Genomic DNA, 17,668 nt, shown 5'->3' on the forward strand with positions numbered 1-17,668 from the left:
ATCCAATTGGATTTTTCAATTCCATACAACAGTTTATATGATTATTGACTATTTTGTATTTTTTAACGAAAGACTGCCTCGTTGGTCTAGTGGCTTGATATAAAGCCGCAGACCCGGAGGTCCTGGGTTCAATTCCCAGGTCGGGCCAATAAAAAGTTATTGGGTTTTTCTATCAGAAAATTCTCAGTAGCAGCCCGGAGTGTGGAAGTTGGAAGTGCGTACACTCCCGTGCCTCGGAAAGCACGTAAAGCCGTTGGTCCTGCGCCTGAACTCTTTCCGGTCGTGTCGGATTTCCGTCCCATCGGATTATGAGAGTTAGGGAATAGAGAGTGCACCTGTTTGCGCACACACCAGTGCACTATAATATCTCCTGCGTAGTTGGCTAATCTCTCTTGAGATTGGCCGGTGTGGCCGAAATCGGTCTGGAGGACATTATAATTATTAACGAAAGACGGCTGAAGTATTATCCAGTAGTTGTGATACCAGAAATGAATAGAAAAATTCGGAAAGATAACTTGTTTGATAATTTTGATATCGATATATGAATGAGTTCCGAGATGCGATCGTTTGATTTAATTAATGCAAAACGCAATTAACGTAAAATAGCCTGAAATATAGTTTGTGATTTTCTTTATACGAATTATTCCCCAGATATAAAACCTAACGTATTAAGTTAGGTGGGTTTGATAAGTTAAAAGTACTCTGATTCTTATATCCAGTTTTTTTTTGGAACATGAACGTTACTTCTAATTCCCATCCATTACACAAAACTTAATACTAAGCATTATTTAAAAGTAAGAAAATTTAATCCGGTAACATTTAACCATTTAACTACCTGTCAACGCAATTGGATGCACTAGACTTCTGGTAAGTCATAAAGCGGACTGTTTAAATACGTCAAATTTCGCATAGTATCGTCATAGTGAACATTAAGTGTGTATTTGAGTCAGTGGTGCCAGCTTGAGGACTCCCCCCAAATGTGGGGCTAAGTCGTATAAAATGGGGGAACGATTTTTAGATCAATTAACTCCTCAGTTCAATTTAATCGAGTTAATTTTAAGTTGGAGGAGCTCTTTTAGCATAATATTACAAACGTATTTTCTATTTATTTCGATTAATCGGTCAGGGGGGGACGGCACGCACCTGCAGCGGCGAGTACTTGAGGTACTTGTCGGGGTTCTTGCTGAAGGCGGCGGCGGCGGCGCGCTCGTGCAGCGCGGCGTAGGGCGGCAGCAGCGCCTGCTTGTTGGCGCGCTTCAGCGTCTCGCGCAGCTCGGCGTCCGGCACGCTGTAGCTGCGCTGCGCGCGCGTCGCCTCCTCCCACTCGCGGTTGAAGGCCTGCGCACGCACCCGTCACGCACCCGTCACGCACCCGTCACGCACCCGTCACGCACCCGTCACGCACGCGACTCGCACGCGACACGCGTGTGAAGTGCGGGGCCCACGTACCGAGAACTTATCCTTTAGCACCTGCCTGTCCTTGTCCCTGAGCTTGGCCGGCAGCGGCTCGTCTAGCACCAAGTGAGACAGGAGCTTGTTCCAGCTGGAACAACATTGCGTACGGTTATTGCGGTATACTGTGTGACAAAAGGTTCCGAAATTAAGCTAGACTTGTCAGAAATTACAAATTGTGTAAATGAATGATAACTCGCCACGATTTTATATGCGTTTTTTTATATACATAGAATAGGAAGGCGGACGAGCATATGGGCCACCTGATGGTAAGTGATCACCGACGCCCATAGACATTGGCATTGTAAGAAATGTTAACCATCGCTTACTTCACCAATGCGCCACCAACCTTGGGAACTAAGATGTTATGTCCCTTGTGTCTGTAATTATCTTTACATACCTTTGAATATACGAATTCTTGTAATCCTGGATCATATCGCGATAGTTGGCTTCGCATTCGGGTTCCGCTAACATCAAAATATCTAGAAGCCCACTGCGCTGTAAACCCTACAAAAATATTTAATTTAAAATGTTATATAATACAAGTCTGGCTGCGTACCAGAGTACATCTATTGCAAATGAATAATTGTTCAATTTAGAAATAATTACATACCATATCGTGAGAATCTTACATGCATATACATAAAATAGAAATATCCTTTTATCAAAGTAAAACAAATATTGTTTAATACAAATATAGTTAAGGGGTAAAAGTAAATAGTCATTTAATTATAAAATTAAAATGATATTGTGATTTTACTTACTTGTAATAAATACAGAGTGTTGTTGAGTAGAAATATCGCTTTCAGCGCGTCTGAATACTGCTCGCTTTTGTTCCTCAACGATAAATTCAATTGAGCCAACACTTTACCTGAGTTTGTTAATACAATATATTATGTTTGAACTTTGTGTTTACCAAATTATTCGTGAACTTTGCAAAGCCTCTCATCATTTGGTGAACTTATGTCACTCGAATTGGTAATGATCTCGCAAACATCAATTTCTGTACATTTAACAACTGAATAAAGTCTAGTTTCTCCCATAAAAATCACCAAACCTATGACCTGGCTCCTGCACGTTATTGGGAAAATATTCTGTATTTTCACTAGAATGTAACTCGTATATCTGAACAAAAACTAAAACCTCGAATCAAACATAGAAACCAAACCGAGTAGCCCTTTTTGCAGGATCCAAGTAGAATAGGTCAGTTAATTAACGATAACGAGCAACTCACGCATGTAGAGCGCCAGCATGAGCGCGTTCCGGTCCGACGCCGTCAGCGCCGACGCCGCGCGGGCGTACCACGCCTCCGTGCTCAGGGCCGGACCTGCGGGCGGGCACCGTGAGCTGGCTGACGCGCACGTCGCACACGACAAGGGCGGAGGGGGCGGCGCTCACTCACCGATGACGTGCATGTGCGCGGCCAGCGCGTGGCAGTAGGCGAGCGCGGCGGCCGCCAGCTGGTGCACCGTGCCGTCCACCGCGCCCGCCGCGCCGTCGCCGCGGACGCCCTCCACCCACTCCTCCAGCGAGCGCACGCACTGCACACACGGAACGCGTTACGGGGGGCCTCGAGCGCGGGCGGCGGGGGGGCGCTACGCACGTGGTGGGTGCAGCTGTTGAGCAGCGCGGCGTAGGGCGCGGGCGACGCGGGGTGCAGCGCGCGCTGCAGGTCGGGCTGCAGGCGCTGCAGGCGCGCCGCCAGCGCCCAGCACGCCGCCGCGCCCGCGTTGCAGCGCGCCGCGGCCTTGCGGCTGCGCAGGCACACGCGCTCCACCTCGGCCGCTGCGGGGAGCACGCGTTAGCGGGGCGGGGGGCGGGCTGCCGTCGGGGTCGGGCACTCACCGAGCAGCGCCAGGCAGTCCTTGAGCAGCGCGGCGAGCAGCGCGGCGAGGCGCGGCAGCGGCACGAGGCCGAGCGCGTGGCGCTGCTCGCGGCGCGCCAGGCGGCACAGCGCGGCGGCCAGCGACCCCGCCGCCTCCGCCTCGCGCTCGTCCACGGCGTCGCTGCACTCCTCCGAGTCTGCGGGGGGGACTGGTCAGACGCGCACCGCACTCCGCACACCCCCCTCGCCGCCCCGGAACACTTACACGAGTCGTTGATGGACCGCCGCGGGCCGATGGCGAGTCCGGTGGACTGCTCGAGGGTCTGCGACGCCTTCATCATTATATTTATCGCTCGTTTTTCCAGCCTGTAGGAAAAACCGAAGAGTAGTTGATATATTTTGAAGAAAAAAAACCACATTGCCACTATTCATTAGCGATCGAAGCGCTTACACTTTTTGTATTTTGCTCGTTCGTCTCTGAGTGCTATCGGTGCGATGCAGTATATTTTTCGCTCTCTGTAAAAGAAGAATTTAAGGTACATTGAAGCACATTTAATTTTAATAAGTCGACATTTAAATTCGGACAAATTAGGATATCCTACCATCAGTGGCGAGGCGGCCATCGACCTCGACCTGAGATAATCTTTGAAAGCTACAAGCGAGTTCAAAGCGGCGGGACCTCGTATAGCGAGCAGAGGCCCGGCCGGTGGTCTGCCGGCGGCGCTGAGCCAGGCCGCGGCGGCGCGCATTGTTTCGAGAGCTATACTCGATGTCGAATTACCCCCGCTCACACTGACACTATCAACACTTGAATCTGAAAATTAGAAACATGGCAAAATGTTAACATTAACACAACTAAATTAATAATAATCCGGCTCAAACAAATACAGATCAAGATAATATTGTGACCGAGAACTATTCATTATTAATTAAAAATAAAATATTGATGATTAATTTTTTGGGCCGTATTTACTACAGACATTACGGTACATTTTCATATTATGTAAAAGGTAGTGCAATGACTTACCTTCTTCTAAGGCTATCATATCCATGAGGGAAGTTGGAGACAACGGTCGAGTATTACGACTGAGGAGTTCTTCAAATGCATTCTCTAATTTTAAAACTCCAGCATTATAAAGTTGATTCTATAAATAAAGTAAAAACTTTGAACCTAAGTCAAATTAATAATCATTTGTAGAAATTGGTAAACAGCATTTAAAATACAATTCATTTACATAATATTATGTCATAATCATTATCTGTAATATATATTATTTATCTCAGGTAATGATTGATTAAATAATAAATAAGCCTTAGATTTATACTTACAATATTCTCTAGTTCAACACTTTGTGGATTGTTTTTGTTGAAATAATTTTGAGCCTCTGCCAGCTTATCTAAAGCCTAAAAGGTAAAAGTATAGGTAATATTTATCTTAATTAAATAGTTTTAAATTTATCTTAATTTATATATAAATAAATTAAAGCATTTATTTTTTATCTCAGTCGAATTTCAATATTCTAATTCAATAAAAATCCCTATTGAATATCAAACTAAGGCCTTTTTACTATATTAGTTTATTGCATGGTGTTTCTTAATGATTCAAAGCCAATAATATTAAATAAACACTCCATATTTCAATAAGAAAAGAAAAACTATAAAGCATATACTTACCTCGAGATAAATGTTCAAGGACTCTGTGGAACCTGTATGAGGGCCTGCTTGTATGAGATCAGCTAGTTCTCTAGACACCATGTAGTAGTTTATTACATGGTCCAGAGCTGTAACTGTATGTTCCATGTCTAGAATAAATATTATGATTATAATATTTGCACTACAAACCAAACCACTAGCAAATGCCATAGAATATGTGAATCTAATATTTGCTTATAACTTTTTTATTGAAATATGATAATTTATTTTCGATAAAAAAACACTGGTAGGTACATATGAAATAGTACTAACTATGATGTATTTGCTGTAGCCTTGCAGTGTCACCATATAGAGGCAGTACAGCTGTCTCTAGCTGCTGCAATCTCTGCTCGCATGCACCCAGCACATTACACACATCACTTGCAAGAGTCGAGCTTCTTTTTGCCGCAGCTTTCAGCTCTTGGATATTAGTCATTTCCTAGAAATAAGAGAAGGATACGCCCCATAATATGTAGTTATATGAAAGTATTTTATTCAATTAAAAATATATGCTAACAATAAATACTATAAACTTTTATCTGAATATATTATAATCCAATACCCTTTTCAACTTCATCTCGATTTCGAATTTTTTCTCCACTGCATACATCTTCTGTTGTATGTAATGTATCTATTAAATAATTTTGTTAATCGTCAAATTTCTATTTTCTATTACAAGATTTTAAAATCTATACATACTAAAGAAAATAAGTATTGACAACAAATGTTACTGAATGCTTTAACAAATACAACGCCCAATTATTAAAAGATTAGAAAACACAATCAGATACCATGTAAAATTTTTGTTATGACACTGGTCAGTTGTCATTGAATGTTTGACGTTATTCATGTCAATATAAGAAATGTACATTTGCTTATAATAAAAGTGTTCTACTTATTCCAGAATAGTAGCAAAAAAGCATTCATTATTCAACCTAAATGGTCATAATAAATGTAACAATAAAATTATTAGTTTGCTTTTAATAAATATAATAAATACATCTGTTACATATCATGTGAAAGTATCCGATCAAGTACGTGGTGACGTGACGTGCGACGTCGAAACGTGGCTGACGTTCGTAGCTTTTACTTGTCACATATTCTAATCGTCACTCGTACAATCGAGGTATTTTTTATTTGCGGGACAAATACTAAATATCGCTTCGCCGTTTTCTGTTGTGGAATTATAAAATAGATCACTAGTGCGTATAATTATTAAATTAATAAGTAATGTACATGTTTTAATACACAATTTGTTAAATAAATAGTACTCTGTTTTCAGAAAATGGATCAAATTGCCAAGTTTGTTGAGCCTGGTAAGCAGTTCGCCAAGGACTCCATTAGATTAGTAAGAAGATGTACAAAACCAGACAGAAAAGGTGAGTTTTAATTAGTATAACTTTATTATGGTAATGTCTTTTAAGTCGGTCAGATCACTTTAGCGACGAATATCAATGCTAAACTGATGTCGAACTCAGTTCATTGATAATCATCCACTCTATCAATAAATTATTAAATGTACTACTAAATAATCATCTACCATTATATTAATATTGTGAGTTTTACTGTGTAGTTAATAAAAGGGCGGCAGTTGGTACTACTGGCATTGAGCCTTTGCATCTACTGGTCTATGTTTACTGACTAAGTAGAAATGCAATTTTTAATGTTAATTAAATACTCAATAAAATCAATAATAATATTTAAAAGTATCTACAAACTATGCCAACTGGCCTGTCTATAATCAAAACTTTTATCAATTTGTAATTTAATTATAATCTCCTTTATATAATTATATCCTTTTATAATGTAGTCTAAAAACCTGTTGCCCTTTTGTTGATATTGTAATTGGAAATACCTATTGTAGAAATGATTCTTTTAACTGTTTGCATTATTTTAAATAAAAAAAGAAAAAGAAATACTGTTTTTTTATTCATCGTTTTTAATCTTTTACAGTGAAATTAATTAATAATTGAATTAAAGTTGTATCTAGTTTATAAATGTAGAATATTTGTAAAATCCAAGACATGCTATATATGAATGTGTTCTTTTTTCAGAATTCCAAAAGATCGCCATTGCCACAGCTATCGGTTTCTGCATTATGGGTTTCATTGGATTCTTCGTAAAGTTGATACACATTCCAATCAACAACATTATTGTTGGATCATAGGCTAGTCTAGTTTAGTTATACCTTACCCTTAAGCCCTTGGATGTGTCTAAGTTAATTCTCACTTTCATCAAACTATCAACAAATTTTATTAGAATAAATTATTTCATTTTTAACATTTGTTTTATTTAAAGAAAAAAAAGTGTCTTATTATCGTGTTGTCTCATAACTTCTAATAAAATATTGTAAATAAATGTTTGTTCTGCAACTTATTGACTTTCTCTTTTCTTTCTTTAACTTAACACCATGACATCATCTCACTGGGGTAGAGTTTTTTATGAAATTAACATTTAAACTAGGTTATATTGCAATCCTAATTTGTAATTCTGTTTTATTAGTAAGTCAATATTGTATTCGATCAATTTTCTATGTTTCCATTATTAATACTCAATATGTCTTCCCCATATCCCATTAATACATATAAGATACTCTTAAGAGTTAAATTATATATTGTGTTGATAAATAACAATCCATTAATTACATAAGATAATTTAATTTAAAATGACTAATTGATATAAATAAAGGAATAGAAAATAATTTAAATGAGAGTAGACTAAATAAATATAAATAACATATAATAATAATAATAATATCCTGGGACATTTTTCACACACGGCCATCTGATCCAAAATTAAGCTTGTACAAAGCTTGTGTTATGGGAACCAGACAACTGATATACTACCTTTATTTTGTAAATACATAATTATATAGAAAACACCCAGACTCAGGACAAACAGACATGTTCATGCACACAAACATCTGTCCTGGGTGGGAATCGAACCCACAACCTTCAGCGTGAAAAGGCAAGTATCTACCAACCACGCCAACCGGCTCGTCACTCGCTAAACATATACTTTATACTATTTAGTAACTATATATTTTTAGTAAACTTGTGGTAAAGTCAACACCACAATACTATAAACAAGGACGTTTGTTTCGACCGTGACAAACTTCAGGTGTAAAATATTTACCCTTATTTAACTAACTCCGATTTTAGTCTCAGTATGTAGTCTAATTGACAAGAATAAATACCTGCATGACATATTTAAAATACTCATCTGAGTATTAAAAAAAATATACCAATTTAAATTAACAATTTATTGACTTTTAGCAATAAGTATTACAATTTTGTTTTATAATAATTGAAAGGTACATGATTCACTTACTGTGTAAGCAATAGTATTGTTTGCACTTAGAAAAGAGCAAAAATAATCTAGTTATCACAGATTTGCATTTTTACAGATTTTTACCCATGTAAAGATTTATAATTTTTTGTTATATAGAATTAGTAAATTATTTTGACATAAATATATTATTTTATATATAATATGATTGCCATGTTTTGAACCTCTTTTAAGTTATTAATTATACACTGTTTATAAAGATTATAAAAAACATTACGAACTACGTATAAAAATATATTATTTTTGGCTATGTACAAGTTGTCAGTCAAGCGCTTTCTGCATGACGTGGATGTAGTAAGCGGGGTTGTCGACGCGCTCCAGCGGCTGGAAGTCTGCGTAGATGCTGTGCTGCGCGCGGTTGTCAAACGCCTCGTCTAGCATCCGAGTGAAACTGTGCAATCGATGTGGGAAGTAGCACAAACGGAATTCACTGAAAATTTTATTAAAAGGTTAATTATTATGGTCTGAATCCGCAGTACCACTTTAAACAATAAACACATTATATTCAAATAAACATATTTATGTATCAGTTACCTCTTTTCCGTAATGAGACCATCGTCTGTAGCATCAATACAGTAGTCGAGCGCCACCAACTCCGGCTTACCACGTACCACTAATACAGAGGTTTTGATGTCAACAGGATATTTGCACTGTAATATTTTAAACGTATAATTTTTAATAGTTATAGTTAACCACAAATATATTAGATATTCTAATCAATAAATTTCAATTATTGTATAGGTTTTCTGAAAACATCCCCATCTAAATAGGTACGATCTATAAATCAATTTTTGTTTTATTTTGATTGAGGGTTTAGCGAGCAAGTGTTATTAAATAAAATCTAAGTTATTGGTAAACGATGGAAAAAGAGAAGAGAGTTTTTACTTCATGCAGAGTTTATACTTAAAAAAAAAACATGCTAGATGAACCTAACATTTTTTTTTTATTATCTGTTGGTACATTTAATGTCAGAGTTATTAAAATATTATGACAAAAAATGTTATCGCTCACGCACAAAATTGTTATTTAATAATTTAGATAACAAGTTATAACATGTGTTTAAACATGGGTTTTGTAAACAAAAGATAATAAATTATTAAAAAGATGAACAAATCAACTTGAATAAATATAATGGATCTACATTTAATTGATCATAGTCAATCATTAAGTTCTGAGTTTTTTGCCGGTTTTTTCTCAAAATTAATGTATACTACATAATATTGAAAAATAATAAAAATTGCTTGTAAGAGAGGGCCCACAGCCTATTTTAATCACAAGAGAATTAACTTTGATGTCAAATTGACGCGATTTCATTGGTCGAGATCTTGAATAATCTATAAATACTATTTACTATGGACCGCGAAAAAATGTAGTTTTGAATGTTCGCTTCTATTGGAATTCATAAATAAAGTACATTTTTACATTTATTTATGACAGCTTAAATGTAATATTTCCTATTATAAAGTCCCAATAAATTTTACTGATTGCTTACATTGTAATAAATAGAATGTCCAGGTGTCGCGCCGCTATTGATCATCGCGTCATAATTCCTGTGATCGATAAACAACAGGCCACCAGGTTTCAACACTTTGGCGAAATTTTTTAAGCACATTTTCTGTGTTCTCTGATCCTCATATTCGTCAAGCAAATGGGCGAATGAATTTCCGAGGCATATGACTGCATCGAATGACGCACCAGGTAGGAAGGTTTCAACGTCCTGGGGGAGTGTTTGCCAGCTCGCTTCTTCAATTACTGAATAATTAGATCAAGTTACAGTTAAAAACAAGCTTTCATTCGTGTTAGGAATATGTCAAAACTATAGAAAGTACTAAAAGTGTCTATGATCTCATTCCTATCTTTCATAAGATGAAACCGATGAAATGATTAAAGTAGTTGAATATACAAAGACTGAAGGCTCATAATAACAACAATACAATTGGGTGCCGTTCCTGTACTCATTTATAGAAGATTACTAAATATTAGTTTAGGAAATTACAACAAGATACTACATTTTATAGGTATAGGTTCATAACTACATAGTGTTTTTTTTTTTTTTTTTATAGAATAGGAAGGCGGACGAGCATATGGGCCACCTGATGGTAAGTGGTCACCAACGCTCTTAGACATTGGCATTGTAAGAAATGTCAACCATCGCTTACATATCCAATGCGCCACCAACCTTGGGAACTAAGATTTTATGTCCCTTGTGCCTGTAATTACACTGGCTCACTCACCCTTCAAACCGGAACACAACAATATCAAGTATTGCTGTTTTGCGGTAGAATATCTGATGAGTGGGTGGTACCTACCCAGACGAGCTTGCACAAAGCTCTACCACCAGTGTTCAACTGTTTCGGTAATAAATATAAGTACGCACCCCATTCGTCGTATTTAGTATCTTTTCTTTTTTCCCATCTGGCTTTTAAAGCATGTTTCAACATTTTATCAGAAGCATCCACTGAGACCACACTAAAACCTTCGTCGACCAGCATCATCGAGTCTATGCTGAAGGGAGAAAATAAAATCAAAACATTTACATATCTATTGCAGATGGTCTTGATTCGGTATTTTTTTAGGCTTTGAGAATAGCCAAGAGTTTAGGGTCTGTCATTGTTACATTTCTAGGTCCGTGAAGGTACCATTTCCATTATTCGAGAACCAAATATATATATATAGAGACTAATATATTATAGAATGACTTGAGTTTCATAATTGTTCAAGTTATTTTCGAACGTGAAACAACGATAAATTAATGTAATAACTTATCTGCTTAATTTCGTTTGATAAACAATTACGAGAGGTCATCCTCTATCTCACGTTGCTACTCGCTTGGAAATATAAATATTTTTTTAAGATCATGATAAAGTATTTAAGCGTTTAACATTCTAAATAACATGTGTTCGTGTAAGTGTTATATATGTATATACACTTATATGTATATACTTACACGAGACACAATAATGTAATAAATAATAATGCTTTTGAGATAACAAGATGATATTACTTTCTTTGTAATAATTATTAGAAAATACCTAATGTTACGTTTCTGTAAATACTATTACTCGAAGCATAATGATACTTGCCTATGTGGACATTGTAAAGAAAAAAAAAGTGAAGTAACAACATAAAAAGTCCATAGCTGGGCTAAACTCTTCTTTTAAGAAGAAGATTTGGAGATTATTCCATCACGCTGCTTCAACATGCATGCAGGTTTTCTTACTCTGTTTTCCTTCACCGCTTTGCACTAGACTAATAATTACCACAAACATGAAAATTCAATGTTCCCCAGGTTTGAACCCAATCGCCACGGTAGCACACGAAAGCGACCCCGTGGCGCTCCTCGTTAAGACGACAAGGGTACCGCTGGTTTTTTAGTGGGTATTCCAATGTTCGGGGCGCACTCGGCGCCTTGGACACGAGCCCCACATACCCCCCACTGTTTCCGTGGCCGAAACGCGTAACGCGTTTTTCCAGCGTTAAAAAAAAGATTTGAACCCAATCCTCAATTATCTCGAGTTTAAATGTAATTGTACAAATGACTGTAATGCCATAAACTCACCCGGTGCCGCACGCCGCGTCCAAAACTCGGTTACAACCGTGCTTTTTCAGAAGTCCCGTTAAAAAGTCTCTATAGTTTTTAGTTCTTTGATTACTGTCCCCAATGTACTTCTTCCACACTCTGGCTGCCTTTCCATCTGCGTACTGGTCCTTTACACCCTCAGACGGGATACCTTCTGACCGTGAATGGAATACTTTATCCGACGACATGGTTCACTGTAAAAAATATTTAATACTGTGGTTATTTTTATGTATTATTTCACTAGGTTTCACCCACTTAAAATTGTTTTTTTTTCTTTTTATTTTTTTTTTAACGCTGGAAAAACGCTTTACGCGTTTCCCCCACAGGAACAGCCGTGGGGCTCGCCGGTGTCCAAGGCGCCGAGTGCGCCCCGAACATCGGAATACCCACTAAAAAACCAGCGGTACCCTTTCCGTCTTAATGAGGAGCGCCACGGGATCGCTTTCGCATGCTACCGTGACCCACTTAATACGTGTTCTAACACTAAACAGCAATACTTTGTATAGTTATTTTATATGAAAAGTGAATGTACATAGGCACAAAAACAAAGAAGTTCCTAGCATCTTATAGTTCCCTGATGTAAAAAATAGCCTAGCCCATCCCGGAGTGGCAGGTCTTGTACGGACGGCAACCTAAGTTTCATAATCGTTATCCATTCCATATCAAATTAAATAATTTACCTAATCAACATCACATAAGCGCTTTAAAACTCATGGTTAGTTACCTACGTACGTAGGCTCCTAATTAACAATAAATAATAATTAATTTAAGAGACTGTTTTTTTTGTGCCCGCGGTACCAAATCTTAAAATACGCTACTGTTTGATGGTCACAATCTGTGATAGGTACAGTAATTTAATTGGATGACTTAATTGGATGACTATGTGATGAGTGGATTAATATGATAAATGTTCCTGCTAGTTAAGTTAGTACTGGACAACTCTTGTCATATTATATTTTGAAATGAATAAATTCTACTACTAATACTGCACATATATAAAAAAATATTTGTAACAAAATTGCATCTAAAGAAACTAATTTTATTGATAAGCTGTAACGTACAAATATACACTGATCAAAATAGTATAGGCTTAAGCAGCAACGACGCGATACAATTACCGCTTTACTGTCACGCGTTTACACTTTACAGACATTTGAGCTGCATTGCGGCTATTACCAATTCATAACGGTAACTGAATCGGTATACCTATCCCAAATAATAATTATAGTACGTTCAGTTATTTTAATTAAGACATATACGAAAATATCATTTAGGTAACTTGCCATAAAGTATTTTACATAATTAAACATTTAAGTCTAATCGCATGTCCGAAAAAAAAAACACTAGAGTTTGGTCGAAACGCTGTCATATATATAGGTATAATAATTTATAAGAGAGAGTTTTAAAGTTACGATGACGGTGACTCTATAATTTGTTTGTTTCACAGTTTCTTCTCATTTGATTAATAATATAATTAATTTTTGAACTATAGTCCATTTCAATAAAACTGTAAACAAAATTGACACGAGTGAAATAAAAAAAATTATAAGTTCATAATCTAAATATACTATACTTAAAAACGTAACCTTAGCTGAAATATGATATGAAAAATTAGTTCGAAAATTATATAATAAAAAAATATGTTCTAAGCGTTTAGTAACACGATTGTGGACTCACATTATGATGCAACAATCACGCGTGTGTCGAGTGAGTATGTGTTCAGTGTAGACTTCTAGTCACCGTCGCTACCATGCCGACACTGCCGCAAATGAAATGTGCTCGCCTGATAAAATTCTGATATCACTAGGTTTTTTCCCGACTTCATTTATTAAGAGGTGTATAATTCTTTATATATATTATTATCTGTTGGCGTATTTTTTTAATTGGCAAATGTATAGAAAGGGATGTATATGATGTAATGTAACATATGGTTATATTTTTTTAGTTATACATCATTTAATATTTTCTTTTAAGAACAACAAAAAACAATATAATATAATAATTTTTGTGTAACAATATAATATTCATAAAAAAATGCATCAAAACAATATCTCTATATATTCAATATCTCTTATTTTCTACTCGAATGAATTACTTATTCCAAATATAATATACCTTAATTAATTATTATAATATATAAAAAAAAAATACACAATACCGCCCTTGTCGATAAAGTTTTATATAAACTTCAATTCATCATTCCGGATGCCTCTCAACACTCGCATATCTTGTTTTCGCATCGTGTGATGTAATATTGTTGTTCCTTACGAGATAGTCGTCTGTTCTTACGACGGTCAATAACGTTCATTTTGTTTTTATCATCAATCAATTTATTATCAAGTTTAAGGGCATACAAACTAAGCTTTTAGATTTATTTTTCATTTAATTATCTAGTTTGCACATAGCCGCGAATATAATTTGGTAATTATTTGAAATTGGAAAATTATGTTGTTATTACAAATGAATAAAGCTATTTAAATCGTAGTTGTGTCCAGTTGTTAGTTAAATATTTAGCATAATTCGGCCATGTGAAATGTTTTTAAACACACTTTCGTTTGCCAATAATTTCCCGTTTCACATTACCTACTTCCTTAAGTCGATCCTTGTACTGACTATGGGCTCTAGGTTTGAAAACGTAACCCAAGAGACTCCTTTTAGTATTTTACAATATTCCTTGTTATTTTATGCGTAAACAATTAATTCTGAGTATAATTGTGTATGTACCTACATATCGCATATACATTTTTGTAAGGAAAATGTCACCGTATCGAATCGAAATGAAACTTTTGCTAGTACGATTTTGCCTTGTCATTATTTATCACAAAGATACCTACATAAATACACATACATTTACATAAAAACAAATAATATTTCTAATAGTGGAGGCAAGTGATAATTTTTTAGAAATAATATACAAATATCAATAATATCGTTTTAAAAAGAAAAATTAATTGATTTGATGATTTTTCGTTTTACGTCAATGCGTATGTCTTGTTTAAACAATGAAGATCTTAATTTTAAAATTTTTAAGACTATGTTTTATGAATTAAAACTCCGGTTGAAGTCTTGGTCATCATTTATAAAAGTGGTGTGACCAGCAATTTACTTTAATAGTTCTCGAAAGCTATTTTTTTTAGTTATTTCTTAACACACCACAGAAATCTCTTTTAGCCACGGCTGACAGTTATCAAGTTTATCTCTATATCGGCGCGGGATCACCTTTTTGTAACACTGCAAACCTCCTATGTTATACAACCTCTATTATTAGCCCGACCCGGGCGGGATTCCAGGTTTCAGGATCTGCTGCATTGTAAGATAAAGCCACTAAATCACCGAGGCAGTTTACCAGTTACCTAGAAAGACATAAAACTATATGTACGGACATACATGTATTTATTTTTGAAAAATATATTTTCGATCTAAGTCTGTCAGCTGGAAGATGTTTGAGATGAAAGAAATGTTTGCAGTTACGTCACAAATACTCATACGCCTATTTACAACAATATTATGTTTATAACATTGTTGATTATTATTAATTAAACATTTCATAAACACGAGAGTAAAGATAAAAGCAAAGTATCAATATTTAAACCATTATTATAATATAATTTTTTATTTGCTTGGTTTTCGTGTTCATTTCGGATATAAAAAATTAACGATGGTAAAATTATAATAATTGCGATTGTTTTTTTTCGATCAAAGAAATTATTAAATTAAAATAGCGTTAGCTTTTTCTTTGATTAAAATGATTTTTTCATACTAACGCCACGTTTCTAACTTACGTTACTTTTTTCATTATTATTTGAAACAATAACTACTAGATAATTTCATTCCAGTTTAATACGGTTTTTTATTATGTTATCAGTAATTTTTATTATACGCAAATACTCAAAAAGTGTCTCTTTACATACAAACAAGAGATAAAAGTTATTAAATATCAATAATAGGTCTTATCTTTTACAAAAACAACGTTTTTGAAAGTCAAACAATATTAATTAAAATAAAAGTAAACTTTTTTTTAATTTAAGTGACACATGGAACATTATATTCAGTTATAAATTATAATATATTATTTTTTTGTATTACTTTAGGACTCAGAATTGTACATGTATGTATTTTTTTCAATTAGTGTTTGTTACCATACAAATATGTGCGCCACTTTCAACACGGTTAGAGCGGCAGGCGCTTGTTGTAATTTGGTTCTAAAGCCGCTATAATTGAGCGCCGCTGGTGCTTGGTATATCGTGTCCGTTAGTGTAATGGCTTTTTAAATACTATAATTTTGTTTAATACTATTATTTGTTTATGTAACAAATACGTATTAAAATATACATTTTTAATAAAAGTCAGTATATTTAAGTAAATATTAATCAAACAACGATTTTGATATTAATTAATTAGCGGGGCATCTAACATTGACTCACTGAAAGCAAACTATAATAAAAATTCCAAGTCCTGTAGAAAGGCATACACGAGAGCGGATGCACAGCGCATTGTACAGATTGGTCATGACCTTGTTTCGCATCCTAGGGGCTCCCGTAGCTTCTGGCGTCTGACCAAGTCTGTGCAAAACAATTTCTGCCAACCTTCGCTGCCACCGCTCAGAAATCCGGACGGATCGCTAGCTCACAGTCCGCAAGAGCAAGCTGATCTCCTGGCTAAACTCTTTGCCGACAATTCCGTCATCGATGATTGTAGTGCACTGCCACCTACAATACCTGCATGTGGCCATACGATGCCTGACATTAAAATCAGGCAACGTGATGTGCGTGCGGAGCTGCAATCACTTGATGTACGGAAAGCTAGCGGTCCCGATGGAATACCAGCCATAGTGCTGAAGAAGTGCGCAGCGGAGCTGTCTCCTGTGTTAACGCGCCTGTTCCAACTTTCTCTCTCTTCGGGAAGTGTGCCGGAGGCTTGGAGAAGAGCTAATGTGCAAGCGGTTCCCAAAAAAGGGGATCGGTCTGACCCGGCAAATTATCGGCCAATAGCTATCACCTCAGTACTTTGTAAGGTGATGGAACGGATTTTAAACAACCAACTGATCCATTACCTAGAAGATCACTGTCTAATTAATGATCGTCAGTACGGTTTTCGACCAAAACGGTCCACAGGTGATCTTCTAGCGTACGTAACACACCTCTGGGGTGAAGCTATCGACAAGCATGGAGAATCGTTGGCTGTCAGCCTCGATATCTCCAAGGCTTTCGACAGGGTCTGGCACAGAAGTCTTCTCTCCAAGCTACCGGCATATGGTCTGCCTGCTCAGCTATGCACCTGGATTGCCAGCTTCCTACACAAGCGTAGCCTTCGTGTTTTAGTAGATGGTTGCGCTTCACAATTCTATGTAGTGAATGCTGGGGTCCCCCAGGGATCTGTGCTATCTCCCACACTCTTTCTTTTGCATATCAATGATATGCTCTCCCTTGGGAACATACATTGCTATGCAGATGATAGTACAGTGCATGGTGGATACCACGGACGCGCAGTGGCTGGGCGGGCGGAAACTGAGGAGAGGCGGGAGAATCTTGTCATTGAACTCGATATGACGTTAGATCTCATCGCCAAATGGGGCTCTGATAATCTTGTTGAGTTTAATGCCAAGAAAACACAGGTATGCGCTCTCACGGCGAAAAAGTCAACATTTTCCCCTCTTCCCTCCCTCTGTGGTACTCCGCTGGTGATGCAAAGCAAAATCGCCATGCTGGGGATTGACGTTCGCTGCGACCTTAGTCCAAGGGATTACATCGAGGCTGTTATAAAAACAGCTT

General features: G+C 36.6%; 3 protein-coding genes across 6 annotated transcripts in view; 1 reads left to right on the forward strand and 2 right to left on the reverse strand.

Annotated features, from left to right (window-relative positions):
- LOC126768130 (exocyst complex component 7) overlaps nucleotides 1-5,771 on the reverse strand; it is a 287,887-nt gene extending 282,116 nt beyond the window's left edge. For 3 of the 4 annotated variants that reach the window (XM_050486049.1, XM_050486050.1, XM_050486051.1), the window contains exons 1-14: nucleotides 5,532-5,771; nucleotides 5,243-5,408; nucleotides 4,952-5,079; nucleotides 4,607-4,681; nucleotides 4,305-4,422; nucleotides 3,880-4,091; nucleotides 3,729-3,793; nucleotides 3,543-3,643; nucleotides 3,298-3,474; nucleotides 3,056-3,237; nucleotides 2,855-2,993; nucleotides 2,687-2,779; nucleotides 2,217-2,323; nucleotides 1,802-1,959 (exon numbers count right to left, since the gene is read on the reverse strand). In XM_050486049.1, coding sequence (XP_050342006.1) covers nucleotides 1,810-1,959; nucleotides 2,217-2,323; nucleotides 2,687-2,779; nucleotides 2,855-2,993; nucleotides 3,056-3,237; nucleotides 3,298-3,474; nucleotides 3,543-3,643; nucleotides 3,729-3,793; nucleotides 3,880-4,091; nucleotides 4,305-4,422; nucleotides 4,607-4,681; nucleotides 4,952-5,079; nucleotides 5,243-5,408; nucleotides 5,532-5,579 — 1,761 coding nt within the window. In that variant the 5' untranslated portion in view covers nucleotides 5,580-5,771 and the 3' untranslated portion in view covers nucleotides 1,802-1,809. Of the gene's footprint in view, nucleotides 1-1,143; nucleotides 1,339-1,449; nucleotides 1,544-1,801; nucleotides 1,960-2,216; nucleotides 2,324-2,686; nucleotides 2,780-2,854; nucleotides 2,994-3,055; nucleotides 3,238-3,297; nucleotides 3,475-3,542; nucleotides 3,644-3,728; nucleotides 3,794-3,879; nucleotides 4,092-4,304; nucleotides 4,423-4,606; nucleotides 4,682-4,951; nucleotides 5,080-5,242; nucleotides 5,409-5,531 lie in introns of all 4 variants that reach the window. The other variant, XM_050486047.1, reaches the window with a different exon arrangement.
- A 256-nt stretch (nucleotides 5,772-6,027) lies between these two features.
- On the forward strand, nucleotides 6,028-7,249 carry LOC126768166 (protein transport protein Sec61 subunit gamma). Its single transcript, XM_050486110.1, has 3 exons — nucleotides 6,028-6,171; nucleotides 6,252-6,348; nucleotides 7,024-7,249. Exons 2-3 carry the CDS (start codon nucleotides 6,255-6,257, stop codon nucleotides 7,134-7,136), a joined length of 207 nt encoding a protein of 68 aa, XP_050342067.1. The 5' UTR covers nucleotides 6,028-6,171; nucleotides 6,252-6,254; the 3' UTR covers nucleotides 7,137-7,249.
- A 361-nt stretch (nucleotides 7,250-7,610) lies between these two features.
- On the reverse strand, nucleotides 7,611-13,669 carry LOC126768155 (glycine N-methyltransferase). Its single transcript, XM_050486098.1, has 6 exons — nucleotides 13,575-13,669; nucleotides 11,877-12,091; nucleotides 10,695-10,822; nucleotides 9,810-10,069; nucleotides 8,852-8,967; nucleotides 7,611-8,747 (listed from the first exon to the last, which is right to left on the reverse strand). The coding sequence occupies exons 2-6, from the start codon at nucleotides 12,083-12,085 to the stop codon at nucleotides 8,579-8,581; spliced, it is 882 nt and encodes a 293-aa protein (XP_050342055.1). The 5' UTR covers nucleotides 12,086-12,091; nucleotides 13,575-13,669; the 3' UTR covers nucleotides 7,611-8,578.
- Nucleotides 13,670-17,668: the final 3,999 nt, after the last annotated feature.

Source organism: Nymphalis io, chromosome 4 (genome assembly GCF_905147045.1).
Source record: "Nymphalis io chromosome 4, ilAglIoxx1.1, whole genome shotgun sequence".
NCBI classification, from domain to species: Eukaryota; Metazoa; Arthropoda; class Insecta; order Lepidoptera; family Nymphalidae; genus Nymphalis; species Nymphalis io.

Bases quoted from the DNA above. Each gene is read 5' to 3' on its own strand.
- LOC126768155 (XM_050486098.1), bottom strand. From the start codon at position 12,085: ATGTCGTCGGATAAAGTATTCCATTCACGGTCAGAAGGTATCCCGTCT. The intron at 10,070-10,694 runs GTGCGTACTTAT...CTAATTATTCAG, and splicing joins TACTAAATACGACGAATGGG to TAATTGAAGAAGCGAGCTGG. The intron at 8,968-9,809 runs GTAAGCAATCAG...AAAATATTACAG, and splicing joins GACATTCTATTTATTACAAT to TGCAAATATCCTGTTGACAT.
- LOC126768166 (XM_050486110.1), top strand. From the start codon at position 6,255: ATGGATCAAATTGCCAAGTTTGTTGAGCCTGGTAAGCAGTTCGCCAAG. The intron at 6,349-7,023 runs GTGAGTTTTAAT...TTCTTTTTTCAG, and splicing joins TACAAAACCAGACAGAAAAG to AATTCCAAAAGATCGCCATT.